The sequence below is a fragment of the Ambystoma mexicanum genome, chromosome 11 (assembly GCF_040938575.1).
Source record: "Ambystoma mexicanum isolate Mex_15411 chromosome 11, UKY_AmexF1_1, whole genome shotgun sequence".
Classification (NCBI taxonomy): domain Eukaryota; kingdom Metazoa; phylum Chordata; class Amphibia; order Caudata; family Ambystomatidae; genus Ambystoma; species Ambystoma mexicanum.
In genome coordinates this window covers 1313418282-1313434756 of record NC_090934.1, presented here as the reverse complement: position 1 = coordinate 1313434756, position 16475 = coordinate 1313418282, and the positions used below count along the sequence as shown (strand labels likewise).

General features: G+C 45.0%; 1 protein-coding gene across 1 annotated transcript in view; it reads left to right on the top strand.

The window, feature by feature from the left end:
* The window catches only part of GLDN (gliomedin), a 208055-nt gene that overhangs the window by 96209 nt on the left and 95371 nt on the right, over positions 1 to 16475 (top strand). The window contains exon 5 of the mRNA XM_069624809.1: positions 10120 to 10275. Coding sequence (XP_069480910.1) covers positions 10120 to 10275 — 156 coding nt within the window. The remainder of the gene's footprint in view (positions 1 to 10119; positions 10276 to 16475) is intronic.

The window sequence follows — 16475 nt, the reverse complement described above, 5'->3', positions numbered from 1 at the left end:
CTAACAACTCGGCCGAACTCTTTAAAATCTGCAAGGAGCTTGCCAATCCTGCTGCAGTCTCTACCTCTCCTGTCCCCTCCCAGGCCCTCTGCACTGCACTGGCCTCTCACTTCATCTCTAAAACTCAGGACATCCTGTCCTCACTCTCCTCCTATCACCTTCCTCCCTCTCTTCCCGGCTCTTCCTCTGGCCCTTCTGCAGCCGCCCCTCCTCCCTCCTTCTCTGCCTTTCCCCTTTTCTCTGCTGACGAGGTTTCCAGACAAGTCCGATCTATGAAAGTCTCGTCTAAACATGTTCACCCCTGTTCCTCCAAAACTATCAAGGACCACATTGACTCCCTGGCTCCTGCCCTGGCGGACTTTTGCAACCACTCCTTCTCCTCTGGAGTCTTCCCATCCCCCCTTAAGCACTCCCTTGTGCACCCTCTTCTTAAGAAACCCTCTTCCGACCCCTCCTGCCCGGCTAACTATCGCCCAATCTCCATCACTCCCTTCCTGGGGAAGCTCCTGGAGAAACTGGCCATCTCCCAGCTTAACCTCCATGCTGAATCTGTTGGTAGTCTTCATGACCATCAATCTGGCTTCAGAGCTGCCAGAAGCACGGAAACTGCTCTCCTGAACCTCCGTGAGGACCTGCTATCGAACCTCGACTCCAACACTCTGTGTGTTCTCATTCTGCTCGATCTCTCTTCTGCCTTTGACACTGTCAACCATGCCATCCTGCTCAACCGTCTCCGTGATAACCTGGGTATCACTGGTCAGGCTCTGGCGTGGCTGACCTCTTTCCTTTCCAATCGACCCTCCCAGGTCCAACTGGGGTCCTTCCTCTCTGACATCTTTTTCTCTACCTGGGGTGTCCCCCAGGGATCTAATCTCTCTCCCTGGCTGTTCAACCAGTATCTGGCACTCCTTGCCCACCGCATCGCCGCTCTCTTCCCCAACTTTCAGTGCTATGCGGACGATACCCAGCTAATTTTCAGGCTACCCTCGGCCTCCTCTCCTTCCCTCATCTCTGACTGTCTGTCTGTTACCCAGGAATGATGTGCCACCAATGACCTCTGCCTTAATAGCAGTAAGACTGAGATTCTACTCATCGGCACACCCACTCCCTCCTTCCCTGCAGCTCTCTGGCCTGCCTTTCTTGGCCCTCTTCCTGCTCCTACCTGCAAGGCAAAAAACCTCGGGGTCATCTTCGACTCCACACTTTCCTTCTCTCCTTATATATCTGACGTCTCTAAGAAGTCACACTACCAGCTGCACCTCCTCAGAGGTATTCTTCCCTTGCTTTCAATCCGCCAGAAGCTCACTGTCTCCCGAGCCCTGGTTCTCTCGAAACTTGACTACTGTAACAGCCTCTATCTTAATCTGCCTGCCTCCACTCTCCGCCCTCTGCAACTCATCCAGAACAGGACTGCGAGACTTGTCCTTGGCCTCAAGCCCAGAGACCGTATCTCTCCAGGACTGAAATCTCTACACTGGCTCCCAGTGGCTGTGAGGATTAAGTTCAAAACCCTCTTCATTGTCCACAAGACCTTCTGGGGCCTGGGGCCTAAATACCTGAAACTCTCTCATCCTAAATATCTTCCTTCCCGAGCCCTTCGCTCATCCGTCTCCAACTCCCTCAGGGTCAGCCGCTTCTCGAAGCAACGAGCTGGGGGTAGATCTCTCTCCGCGGCAGGGGCCTCCCTCTGGAACAGCCTTCCTGCCTCCCTGAAACTTGAGGAGAACAATCTCCGGTTCCGGAAGCACCTCAAAACCTTCCTCTTTGCTTCTGCTTTCTCTCTCCCTCTCCCCTGCTAAATCCTTCACTGAAACTGCACTGAATCTGCAACTGGGCCACTCTCACCGACCTCGGTCCCTGGCCCAGCCACTCTCCACTTGCACTGCCTCCCTGGCAACCCCTGCACTGCGGGACTGTCTCTGTATCCCTACAGCCCCCCTTCCCAGCACTTGTCTGCACTTGCCACCAGCTGGCCCTATTTATTTATTTTATTCTACTTACCCTGTACTGCACTTCCCCCCTCCCCTTCCCCTTGCACTTTTCCCTTCCCCCTACCCCTGCACTTGCGTGATCTAAATGACACCTGGCCTAGTAGGATCGTTGTCTGTCTTCCCCTTGTTCCCCCCCTCCCTGCCTCGTCGCGCCTTGAAACACTTGTGTATAGGCGCGTTACAAATGCCATATCATATCATATCTTTAGTTTGTAAAATGTACTGTGCTATCCACTCTCTGATTTCATCCCACAAGTCCTGCCTGTTAGAGGTTTCAGTCATGGAATTTGTTTGCTCTTTGTCGTCCTTGGACTGGATAGGTGTATCTTTTTCTTTGGTGACAGAGAACACAGTCATTTTTGCAAAATGCTGTGATAGCGCTCCCTTAAATTCATCTTGAACCTCTTCTAAAGAAGGATGTGTTGATGAGTTGACTTGGGTCTGATTAAACTGGGACAGCAGAGTTAAAACTTGGTTTAGTCCAGTTGTCAAGTGCATAACTTCTTTCAAGTTTGGAGCAAGTGATGCAGAAGTTTGGGCAAGATGGAGTGCTATAGTCTTCGTAATTTCTTGACGTATCTCTTCAAATGAAGGGCCAGAATGCTTATTAGCACCTTGATGCTCTTTTTGAAAAGATAGGTCGCTGTCCTGTGTGTCGGGATTAGATATTAGAGCTACCAGGGTGTTCAAGGGCTCATGCTCTTGGGGGCAACTGCATTAGGTTTTTGATTTACATTAGACTGAGTTGTTTGTATATCAGCTGGGCCCTGTGTTTTGCTCTTATCTGGAATAATAGTTTTTAAGCAAGCCTTTTTCATTGACGGATACTTCAAAAGTTTACGTTTGACTGGCAGCCCATTAGGGAGAAAGGATTAGTCAATTTTAAGGTAAGTTGTTGCTCTGAAGGTTTGGCTTGTTTGAGGCACGGTTGATCCACAGCAATCGATGGATTTGCATTATCCATGTCTCTCACTCTTATTACACTAGAGGTCAGAGCTGGTATTTTAACATTCTCATGAATTTTGCCTGGGCAATTTTTTTTTTTTTGAGAGTACATTCGTGTACGTTTGTACAGCATTTTGAGTATCCACTGTGCCATTAGGAAGCTTTTTTCAATCCTCAATGGTTCAACTGACCCTAGAGTTTCCTGCTACATTTGGCCAAGTTGCAATATATTTAGTTGATCATTGCAGCAGTCAGTTTGCGAGGCTATGTGGTGAACCACAGGAGCTTTGGATGTCAGTGGAAGGGACACCACTCCAGTCGGTTGAGCTGCATCAGGGGCTCTTGCCCCTTTTCTTAGTAATTGGTACAGTATCTCTGTCTGATCATTCATTTTGGTTTATAGAACCTCATATAGTCTTGCTATTGCCATAAGAGCTGTATTCATGGCACTTAGTGGGTTATTGAGAGCTGGTGCTTCTGGAAAGGAGGGGCGACCAGTTCGGAGGCCATTTATGAAAAAGTTGTGATCAGAGGGACGCTCATCAAACCTTGTTCCCCGAGGGGTGGGCACGATGAAAGATACTGAGTGGCTAGATGAGCAGGCTGGAGATTTGTCAAACGTAGCTGGAGATTTGGATAGTTCGTTAGACGGAGTTATTGGCCCACTCGCCACAGGTTCACGATTCAGAGGTATTGTATGCTTGGGGGACAAACTTTTTTGAGATATAGCTATGCTATCTTGTTCCAGCTGGGTCAAGTCACCTGTGTTGGAGCAGATATACATAACATCATTGGCATCTATGCAGGTGGTATTAGTTCATGAAACTAATCATGTCCTCATCTATCGCGCCTGCAATAGTCATGGCCTCATGCGCTGCACGTAGAATTTGTTGAGCAAGAACAGTGCAAAGTGGTGCAGGCCGGTTCGATAGTTCAATATCTTTTTCCAAGGCCAGTTGCTGTGTTGTGATCAACTCACCACTATTACATGCTGCAAGTATGGTTAGATCTGAAATTTCTTTAGCCAGTCCTAGAACAGGTTCATTTGAGGCTCCTAAGGATACTTGCATTTGAGTACTAGTGGTGATGAAAGTCGAGCATGAATAGTTTCAGTTACGAAATGAGGAGCAACATTGATTGAGCCTAATTCTGACTGAACATTGGCAGAGTTAGCCTGGCACTGCTGATTAGGTGTAATGTTACTAAAACTATTGGCCGTGTTGGATGGCATTACAGTCATGGATTTTGTGACTGTATGGCAGCTTAAGCCTGAAATAGTAAAGTTTTGCGCTTTTGGTTCACATGTTGATGGATCACCAATACAAAACTGGAGTATATCGGAGGCTAGGGAAACCGAGCGTTCCTTTCTTTTTTGTAAGCCTGCTATTTTAGATTTGGGGGGCTGCTGCGTTTGTTTTCTGGGACCACAGGTCGTTCATCCTGCTCCGCATTGAGCGGCATGCCTGTTTTTAAAGTATAGGAGCCGGCAGCCATGTGTAATTTTTGAAAGCAGACAAATACAGATATCAAATAAATAAATATACAAAGCAATATCAAAATCCACAAAAATGTTATATAATAGAATTAGGACAATAACATGTCAGTTGATAGTTCCAACCAGTAATAAAAGCAGGAAAAAAATGCAAGATTAATAATGAATGTGACAAAGTGGGATGCTAATTCAGGACCATGCATAGACTTCAACAGAGCCCTTTGGACTCGAGTTCACCGCCAATCAAGGCCAATGTGCATGGGTATTTACCTCTTTAAATCACTAAACCAGCCAGCACTCGCACCCACGCCACGCACCGTGAACAGTAAACAGTACTTCTTCATACTTCACAGTGCATGTGCAAGTTCGCTGGCTTATGGGTATTTGTAGGCAACAAACATGACAGAGTTCAGGGGCGGAGCCACCAGCCGAGCAAGCCTGAAAGTGGAAAGTATGTTTCAGGGACAAGGCTTATGCTGTTTGTGACAAAACACACACACCCAGGGATCTTCTTACTTCTTAAATGAGCTGCAGCAATTGGGTGTTGCTTTTAAAGCAATCCTCCTGGAGCAATCTCGCCGCACGTTGCAATGGGTAAGCGCATAGAAGTAGTGGAAGGAACAAACAGGAACCAGCACCAGCAAACAGTACTTCTTCGTACTTCACGGTGCGCGATTTGGGAATCATTCTTGGGCCTTTGATTTGACATTAGTTTGTTTGCCCTTCTGCCGACTGGGAGCTCCCGGATGCAAGCAATGGTTGGGAGAGCTTCCTGCACACCCCCTTCTGTTGCTTAACGGAAAGAGGGCTGCTCTTGCTCTTAAAAGGTCATTCTAAAACGTGGAATACGATACATTCATGACATTAAAAAAAGAAATCCAATGTAAATGTCAAGTTACATCAGGGAATTACACATTCCCCGTCCATTAATTAATGTCTGAATTAATTGTTCATTTATAAAGCGCTAAATACCAGGAGTGGTTTCTAAGCACCTGTTCGGGATTTGAACCTGTGTTGCACTGCGTTCTCAAACGCGTTGCCCCTGAGCTACCCTTCCTCCCCTTCCTATCCCTCTGTTCCAGTCATGTGTGTAATCACGTCTGCTAAACCGAGACCCAACACAGAGAAGTGTAAGAGAGCATGAAATAAAGGGAATACAAGTGAGTAATGGAATATTAAACATGGACATCTCTATGCCAGGAGTCTGCAGCCTTTGGCTCTCCAGATGGTTTGGACTACAACACCCAGCATCACTAGCTAACACAGTCAATGGTCAGGGATCAGGGGAGGCGAAGTCCAAAACATCTGGAGAGGCGCAGGATGCAGAGCCCTGGTCAATACACTCATGCAGAACACCATCTGGGACCAATGATCACTGTATGGCCTGATCTGTGGCTTCTTTTTCACACAGTGGTCTCATGTCATGGCTCTTTTGCCTACAACTTGGATGTTCTTCAAACTTATTTTTCCAAATCGTCCCCCACAAAATGTATATCTGAATGTATGTGGAAGGATGTATGCAGTCCCTTCAGGAGGATTGTTAGGGGGAGGAGGGAGAGGTTACAAAAGGGTGCGTGTCAAAATGTGCAGTTCCCACGCATTCTTCCTCAAGGAATGTTTGCTTTCATCTTCAGCCAAATCATCTGGACAGATGTAAATACAACCGGTTCGTGCCGCTGGCAAAGGCTCCCCCTCACAATCTTCATTTGATCTGGGGGAAATCTGTCCAGTGTTGTTTTTAAAAAAAAAAAGTGGCCAAAAAATTACCAACTTTTAGTTAATGATGTCTGGTTCCTCAGAGGACTGGTTGGGGACTTACCTGCTACGAATCCTGCATAGTGATTGGCTGACAAAATGTGTGTCGGGGGTGTTGCTAGGTCTGGAAAAGATCCGGGGCTTCGCTAATGTCAGGACTGTCAGGAATCGGGGCTAGGTAGCTTTTTGGTTATAACCCCCCAGTTTCTATCTGGGACTACAACCAAAAGACCCCGGGCTATAGCCTCCTGAGCCCCCCACCCCCCTAGCAAAGCCTCTGTGAGTGAGTCAGGGTTGTTGCCCGATTCCAGAACACAGGTTACCCTCCCCGAAGTGGAACCTAGAGAGTGTTAAAGGGTGGCAACTGCAATGACCCCTCCACCAAAAGCACCGTACCCAGATTCAAACATGTGATATGATCTCCAACTCTAATGCCTACACGCAGGTCTGCAAGACTACAAAAGCCCATAGTCCTTTGCAATGAGGGTGATTTGCACATTTGCGGTGTTCATCTGGTATTAAAACCTACATGTGCTGTCAATGTATCTCTCTTGTTCTCTGGTGTGGCTATAAAACTGTTACTGAGAGCATTACACTTCAGAAATCACCTATGGAAATATGCACTCTGCATTTTTCCATGGGTAAGAGAAGAGCTTGACGCAAACCAGCTGCGCCATACTCGTGAACAGGGAGGTGTGTACACTGCGGAGGAGATAGACATCTTGAAAGAACACAGCGCAGAGAAGAGTGTTCCCTGAAAACAGAATGGCCCCGGGGAAGAGAGACTGAAAACCACAGAGGTCCAGAGAGGAGCTAGAGTATATGTACAATTCTGGAGATATGCGAGTCCTTTCCCCTAAATATTCGAGGGTAGTATACTGTCCTATTCCAGCTCTAGTCCTAGAACAGCTGAGGAAAGTTTTTGATTTTGATTTTGGATCTTGGTTAGAGATGCTATGTGAAATCCCTGGGGGTTGGGGGGGGCGATCTTTTGAGAGAACACTTGGGTACACTGCCAGAACATCTAGAAAGGAGTAACCTGGAGTGCAGTAAAAAAAAAAATTTAAAAAATTAAAAGGTGTACATTATACCATTGGCAGGGTCTAAAGGTGCCTTAGATGCCCGGACTAAGCCTCCAATAAAGGGGAAACAGTAGAAAAGGCTGCAGACAAGAGCATGGATCTTCAGACTGGCACTCTTGCTACCTGTCACGGGAGGATAGCTCAGGGGCAACGTGCTCGCCTGGGAAGCGACACGACACGAAGCAACGCAGGTTCAATCCCCGGGTCCACGCTTCGAAACCTCTGGGTATTAAGCACGTTATAAATAACCTATCATACCTCAAAACTTTGCAACAGTCCCTTTAAATAATAGGTAGGGGAGGCACCCGATCCACGAGGCGGCGACACTGGGCTGGGATGTAGTGCATGGAGATCTGCAGGAGATCCCTCCACCCATCGATGCTGGTAAGAGAGAGATGAGGAGCCCATCAACCCACTGCAGGAGGGCTGTGGGTGAATGGACAGCGCATCGTTTGTAATTACTCACCTGTTGCCCAGAGGGTTTTCTATTTCCTAATCTCACATGGTACACAACTTCCTTGTGCCTGTAGACAAATATACATTCATATTGTTTGGTGAAATTGAGTTAAGGTTATAAACTGCAATGACGTGTGTGTGTGTGTACATGCACATACATATATGTGTGTGTGGGCATGTCAACAAAATCATAGACCATAGTAAATAATGTATTCCATGATAGAATGTACTCTTAACTGGCTTTTTATAAAAACAAGAACCAACTCAAAGTAGTCCATTAGCAATTTCGATACCTAGGACAGGGTCTGCAACTGTTGGCTCTCCAGATGATTTGTAATACAAATCCCATAATCCCTAGCAAGCATAGTCTATGGGGATACATCATGGGAGCCATAGTCCAAAATCCCTAGAGTGCTGCAGCTTGCAGACCCTTGAGCTCAGCGGCAACATGCTCGCCTTGGAAGCAAGACAACACGAAGTAACACAGGTTCGATCCCCGGGTCCGCGCTTAGAAACCTCTGCGTATTAAGCGCGTTATAAAAAGCCCATCATATACATACTGTCCATTTTGCATTTTTGGGGGGTCCCGGCCTGCCCAAATTTTGCTCCGGGGGGGCAGTCAAAAAAGGTTGAAGACCACTGAGCTAGGGGGATAGGACAGACCTATAAGCAGCTGAAAGAAGTGACTAACACAACCTGGTAGAAGCATGTGACCGTGAAATCTGTTGTTTCACACACCTAGGGTTTGCCATCTTTTTGTTTAACATCTGAAGAGTCATTGGCTTATCATTTTTTTATCAGTAAAAATCAACTCTTTTCCACTCTCTACATATTTTCTGAGTGCTACATAAACACTCACACACACGTTACCGTCAATCGGTTATTTGTGAAAAGTCCCAAGGAAAATGTAGTCATGTGAAAATATAGTCAGCAAAAAGTCATTTTAAACAATGTAGTCATTCAATACAAGCAATGCAAAGTGTGAAAATTCTGCCAGTAATAAGGGTGCCAATAAAAATTATTTTTAAATACAAGGCTGTAACCCTTAATATGATCCTAACCTCTAACGAAACCTCCACAATCACCCAAACTCCATTCATAAACCTTACCCTAACTCTAATTACATCCCTTACCCTACCCTGAACTCGCATGGTACACTAACCCTTCAGTGTGCCAAAGCATTTATTTGCATATTACTGAAATCAAAATAAATAGACAAAAGAACAGTGAGCATATCTCCAACCCCATCACCAGCTCGCCACAAATTACATAGCCCTTGCTCCAACCTAAACCCTCCCTGTAATAATAACCTTAACCTAACTGCAACTCTAACACTTACCGTAATGCTTACTTTACCCTAACCACTAGGTTCATCTTGACCGCCAACAACACCAGCCCTTTCCAACCTCTGTATTCCTTTCTTCAACACTTACCAAAACCCATACCCTAACACTTAATGCTTCCTAACCACACCCCAATATATGTACTCTAACCCTAACCCCTATCCTTACCCCTAAATTTACCCGAACCCCTATCCTAACCGTAAAACAGGCAACTACAAGACCACTAACCCCTCCTTAACCCTAACAATTACACCAGCAGCCCTACATTTCCGGCTACTTTTCAGCTGCATTTTTGACTTGGCAACTTTTTCACTACAGAGGTATTTTCACCACGACTTTTTTGGCTACGTTTTTACTGGATACCAGGCGATCTAAAGAAGGCTTTACAGTGTACTCAAACAGGTAATTTAATGATTGCAGCGTACTTAGTAAAGTTATGTAATCGGATTGCTTTGAAGTTCAAAGAAAAAATAATGTAAAGATTACCAGGGCTCACATTGGTACAGACATTTTTTGAAGGACGAGTACCATTTGGATGGTACTCGACCTTGCTGGCAAGCATGGGGAAGTTTGAAACTATTATTTGACATTTACTACATACAAACGTGTTTGCAGTAAATGTAAAATAAAAGACTCACTGTTCATGTTGGCCTTTGGGTGGTAGTATTGCAACAAATTAGAAGTGTGCTTATGGTGATCATTTTACTGAAAGCACTGGCAAATATTTTCTCAACATGGGGCAAGTGCATTTCTCTTAGGTCGAGTATGTAAACTAACAAAATACCCCTGCATGTCTAGTGAGATTTTGAAGAATTTGCAAGGCCTGATTACACAGTAGCAACATTCACTTGAACTAGAATTTCTTAATAGGAAACCTGAAACTTTAGAGCTTATTCACTTTCTGTATTATCATAGACAAGTCTCACTTTGCCTGAAACAAGTGCCACCGATAAACACGAACAAACATCGGAATATTCAAAGTTCACAAAGACTATATCGATCATCACAATGTCAATCATGACAGCATATTTATATGCAACCCTGTTGACCTCTAGGTGCACCCGGCTTAAAAGGTGATCAAGGTGAAAGAGGAGAGAAAGGAGACTCTGGCGAGTTGGGTCCAGCAGGCATAGAAGGCCTCAAAGGAGAAAAAGGCGAGCATGGAGAAAAAGGCGGCAAAGGCGAAGCGCACAATGAGGTCATACTAGAAGGTAAGACTCACGACTGTGTCCCACCACGTGACTTAACTTCTTTCTTAAAATATTTCAATTTTTATTATCAGCCTTCATGAAATGGTAAAAATCCATATGCATTTGCTCACTGCTTTTTATCTTAAAATATTGATACAAATCATTTAAATGGCCATACTGGGGAAACACATGATTTTGGGGAAGGGTTAGAAATACACTCATGCATGTATGACTGCACACATGCGTCCACATCTATATGGAAAATGGATGGAAGTAAAGGGCACGCAATGCTGTGTTCTACTCACATTTACATTATGAAACGTGTGTGGGTTTTGGAGTGCGTGTGTGTGTACGACGATTGCAGTCCATAGGCCGCCCAGGGGACATCCAGTGCACAAAGAGCGTTGTACGTGGTTCAATACACAATAGCACGTGGTTCTTCTCCCAGGCAGCCTCTGAACCTCTGAGCTCCATATGCAAAGAACAAGGCAAGTGTTGAGAATGGGGGCAAGTGGCAAAGATGGGGGAATAAATAACAGAGGTTGTGGGAGACCCCTGAACATTCCGCGGGAGCGGAAAACAAAAGCAGAGATCAACCTTGTGCAGGAGAGGGATTTAAATGGTGGGTGTGTGGGTGGAGGGTACAGTGCGTGAGCGCGGGGAGATTTGGTCAGACGTGATGGAGTGCTTAGCCCAGTTGCGGTTCCATGTGATTTCAACAACAGCAATTACTCCGAAATGTCACTTCACATTTTTTTAAATTGATTTTTAAAATGTTTGGTGTTCCCCCATGCCCTCCCTTTCCTTTCACTGCTACCCCTACCCTAACACTGCCCCTTTTTAATCCTTTACCCGCAACTACATTTTTTTTCGAAGAGATTTCGAAGTAATTAGTTCAAAGTAAAGAAAACAACGGGAAGGCGGTTAATACTCTTACCGCTACAGTTCAATCAATCAGGTTTATTTCAGGCAAAAACCTAAACACAAAAGTCCAAGCATTATATATAGAATGTTATTATATGTAGATATCCACAATGGTGATATATTCCAGCGAGGGGATCGGAGTCAAACCTGAACGATGAAGAGAGCAAAACTGCTTTGTCTATGATGTCACTGGTCTAACTCCAGGGCTTGCGGGTATCATCTCACTAAAGTCACTGCGACAACCAATAAGAATTTGGGCAATGCACAAGCTGTACCAGCAGGTTTTATTCGGGCTAAATGGAATACTTCCAACACCTTCTTGCATTGCAATAACAGATGCAGGAAAAAACGAAGGACAAGATACACAGGAAATTGCTGGGCGCAGGCAGCGACGAGAAAAGTCCTGGCCTCTTCCTGCATCCACCCTATGCCGCATGCAGGTGCCCCAGTTCCCAGACAGGGCCCACATGCAGGGGGTAAAAGGAGCTGAGAGCTGCAGGGCTATTCATCTAGACCCGTTTGCATATGCAATCGCCAGTGGTGCACTCAAACCCTAGATTGGAGTTGGGAGTTGGCCCGCCACTCATGCGACTCCTGGAAGTGGCTTGACTGCAATGTGGTGCATCTCGGGAGGATAGCCCAGGGGCAACGTGCTCGCCTTGGAAGCAAGACGACATGGAGCACCGTGCGCGCTTAGAAACCTCTGGGTATTAAGCGTGGTATAAATAAGCTATCATATATGCATTGGCAGTGGCAAGCCTTTAAGTGACCGTTCCTGGGAAGACAGGTTTTTATATTAAAGCCCAAATTATAATAATGTCTTCTTTCATTTGAGCGCCCTGAGATCTATGGGTGTGTAGCGCTATATAAGGAATACATTATTGTTACATTATTTATTGTGGGGGTAAAATAAAAACCAAGAAAGGCCTGCTCATGCACAGAGCACTAAACACAGATAGAGTCGGTATGCAGCATATTGGATTGGATTGAAGGAGGGTTTAGGGAAAGAATAGACAGAAGAAATGCAAAATAATAATTACAGATATGCATGAGGAGGATGCCAAACTCCTGCTGTAAATGCATTAAATACGCCAGTTGGCACAGGGCTGGCGCTCCCTCGTTTCCATTGGGGTTTGGACTGCTGCGGTTTCTTGTTGAAGGAAGGTTTGCTGTTCCAACCCTAGCGAGGGCCTTGATCCATTTCTGGTGCAGCAATTGCCTTTTCCTTGAATCTGGTGCTTGCATACCCATCTGCTGCTTGGACAAGCGTTTAGTAGCACCCACATAATGCAGACCTTACTTTGCAAACCACTATGCTCAGAGATTCGTTTTGTAATTAACTTTATTAGAATGGTTCATATGATAGGTGGCATTAGAAGCAAGGCAGGGTAGACCCTGCAACGCATTAGCAATGATTACCGTAGCAAATCAACCAAAAGCACCCTTCGGAAACCTTTCAAAGAGGAAGACCAGAAAGGACATTCCCGTTCTGGCTGTTTTAGGTGCCCAGACAAGAAAAACATGAACAGATAAATCACAACAGTTGGTTGATTGTTTAAGCCGATTAAACATGCAGGGCGTTGGGTATCAAGATATAAAAATACAAACTGCTTATATAAGAACGTATTAGTATTGGCAAACAATTACATGTGAAACTCTGATCAACACAGGTTGCTACCATCTAAACAGAGGGTACCATATATAACAGATAATGTGCAAAAATTATATGCACAATGCTACTAACACACTACCGCCTGTGATTCCCAACAAGGGTTTCTGAAGGTCAGTCCAATAGCACAGCAGGTAGAGTGCTCACTTTGACATCTGTGCAGAGCCTGTTGATGGAGGTTCGAATCCCGGCGGGGCCAAACTCAGCCTTTCATCCTTCCAAGGTCGATAAATGAGTACCACACACTGTGGGTAATAATAAGTAGCGCTCAGATACCTGAGGGTTCGTAGCGCTATATAAATGCTAAATTATTACTATTTGTTCTAATGTTGCCTGTGCATAATGCTACGCCTTGACAAAGCCCATCAACAGGGTGAAACATTAGCACGTGCCACCATCAGGTTAATGTTGGCTCAGAAACAAACTTGCACAAATTAGTATCATATCGAAAATCAATAAACATTCTGTTTTATATAAATAATTATGACCAATAGTTTCTTTCTGTGGCGCAGAACCTGACTAATAGGCATTTGCTTTTCTACCTTGACTGATTGGGGGAATATCAGTCATAGTTCGGGTCTTGCAGCGGCAGATTTATGTTACACACACAGTGAACACCCACCCCACACAACGTAAAAAGGCGCACAGACATACTTATTTTCCACATTATAGATGTGACAGTAGCTTGCCATTCCCTGTTCTGCTAATGAATGGGCTTACCCGAGACTTCCAGACCAATCTTGGTCAACCACATGTCCATGTTCTGCCAATATCTCTTCATGCCACGATATGCCACAGCACATGCGCTAAGCCAGCTTCAATTAGGTTGCACTGTGAGCATGCTTCTTAGGGGTAAAAAATGCAAGTTAAACAATGAAAAGAAATTGAACTTGTTTTGAATTGGCAGGTATTAGAATCTTATGCATCAGCTTAAGTGATCTTTCCCACACCGCAGGGGGAATTGTCTTTTGAAATTTCTTATATCCCAAACTTCTTGACTTAAGTCTCTGATGTCAGGCTCCTAAGACCTTTTAAGTAGTGGACGTGGTAAGAGGCGCCCCCTGACCTGACAGGGTTCCTTTCTCCACATCCAGCAACCATTTTGAGACATTCATCTCTTCTAAACACTTCATTGATTTTAATTGCAATATTGGAAAAAGGGCAGATTCCACTCCATCTGTGTCCTCCATCTGTGTCGCTAGGGCTTGTGTGTCTTGATTTTATCATTCATTAATGATTGGCTCAAAACGTATGCCTCCCCTTCTCTGAGTGGTCAGCTGAGTTTATCCCCCACTATGACATTACACATTCTATGGCTGTGGGTAGTGAGAGAAAATCTTAATTGGAGGGACATCCTGATCCGAACCCAAGTTCTACAAAACGGCTTCATTATGGTGCTCTTTATCGCTGACTGGAGGGAATGACGTTAAATCTCCAATAAGAAGCCACCCGGATCAAAAGGGAATGACTGAGGCCAATAGCACCCAGAAAAGGTGCCTCTCCCCTCTTCACTGTTTAAGGAAATCTTCCCGGATTCTCAGCATTGGACTCCAAAATTACAACTTAAATTTTGGGACCACATACCGCACATGTACCTTCGATTGCATAGGTTACATCCAATTTACACGAGGTGGTGCTTTATGGCCTCAAACTAAATATGCAATGTATTCATGGATGATCAGGGAGTAAAGCAGGCTTTAGTCTGAAATATGTAGGTGGACCGAGGCAAAGGGCAATGTTAATGGCACTGATGCGGCCAATGATCGTTAGAGGGAGATTATCCCATGTCATAACGCTTTCCTTAGTGCTAGTCAGTACGTTGGGAACATTTCCCTAATAAAGCTGGTTCCACTTTTTGGTGACCCTCACCCCTTTCAGGATATCTTAAATATACTCTTCCTCGGATGCTCTGTTGCTCCCTTCAGCCAGCTTTGGACTTACTCATTTTGGGGGTCCATCTTTTTCTGCACCAATCCCTCAACTATGAATTCAGTGACCAGTTTTTGTGAGAGTAAGACCCACCTACATTACTGGAAACATTGCGAGGCTGTGCTTTTCGCATAGTCCTCATATTAACCTACCCATTTGCCACCATCCTGCAGTCGTTTTGGGGCGACAAGAGGCCTTAGTCAATCGTCCTTCTCTAAAAATAAGGAAAACATTCCTAAAACACAGTTTTGGTCTGGAAATTGCTCTCCTGCACTCGTATTTGTTAATACAGCACACTATGGTCCTAATTTACAAATGTGCTCTACAATGGCGCAATCCTATTGAAAAAAAGCTTTGTGGATCAGGCCCTCTGATTGAGCGCGCAATGTAGAGCAAGGCTAGGTGTAAGGATCTGTCTTCTCCTGCATCCTAGTGGAATCTGGAGTGAGTGTTATGAGTGACATTGGAATGTTACTGGATGGAATTTTTGTGTATGACTGGTGTTCTCTGGAGGGGAGTTGAAGATGTAAGCCTGAGAGGGAGGATGCCGGTGCTTGCCTATGTGAACTGGAATCTACTATCTGATTAATATGACTCTAGAAACTGGATGTTATGCTTGGAAACATAATAAAGAAGTCACTCATCCATACCATGATGTCAGAGTCATTCGACCCGAACCCAGATTTCCACACTAGGCTTTGGTCAGTATATAGCCACCAAATGATATACCAAATGCAGCCACACCCCATAAAGTGTTATTTTACTACCTCAGCGCTGTGGATATAGGTCTACATCTCTTCCAGTTCCCGCTATGAGTGAAAATGTCATTTAAGCGACGCCAAAGTCAAGCACATTTCATAGTGACCCGAAACCAAAGCACATTTTCCGCTGCCCTACAAAGTTTGCTGGGGGGAGCTCCGCTCACCCGAATGTTCTTGTCCATCCTTTCCACGTTCTGCGGATCCTTCTTTTAGTTTTGACTCTACACCCGTATGTTTCACAGCGAGTCTCCTGGATTCTCAATATTCCCCTGCTGCAATCTTCCTCTCCTTCACGTCAAAGACCCCGGTGAACCTCAGATGCTTTGTTTCATCGTCCTTACACTCCCCTTTATGACTAAGTTGAACAACAGGGCGAGACCCATTTCCCTCCGCAGCTTTACCTCGTGGATCACATGTTAAGATGTTGCCGAAATAAATTCTCTTGGAAGGAAACACATTTAGATATATGTGTTTTCTATCACTGAAGGGAATGTACAATATAAACAATGTGGTGTTTGATTTTTGCAATACATTGTACTGAAGTCTTGACAGAATGATTTAATAAACGTATTACATAGGAAGTGTGACTTTCCCTCAGAAAAACTGAGGGATTGAAATGTGCATTAGACAATTTTGAGGGTATTTCAATTCTATATTTAAGTATCTTCATTTTGACTGCATATTAATTATAATTTACACAGCCTTTGAAATCAATTTCACTCCCTTTCTATCCAGGTACGAAAACTTGCCATAACGGTTGGACTCCCCCTCACCCCTTCAATTACATGGACACTATTGACATCATTATGAGGTCAGCAGTAACCCACCGGTGCAATTGGCGAGTTGCCGCCGACCCGTAACACCGGATCCGCCGCCTGACTTCCCGGTGCCACCGGGACATTACAAGTCCCGGCGGAGCTGGAAGCCAGGTAGCAGGT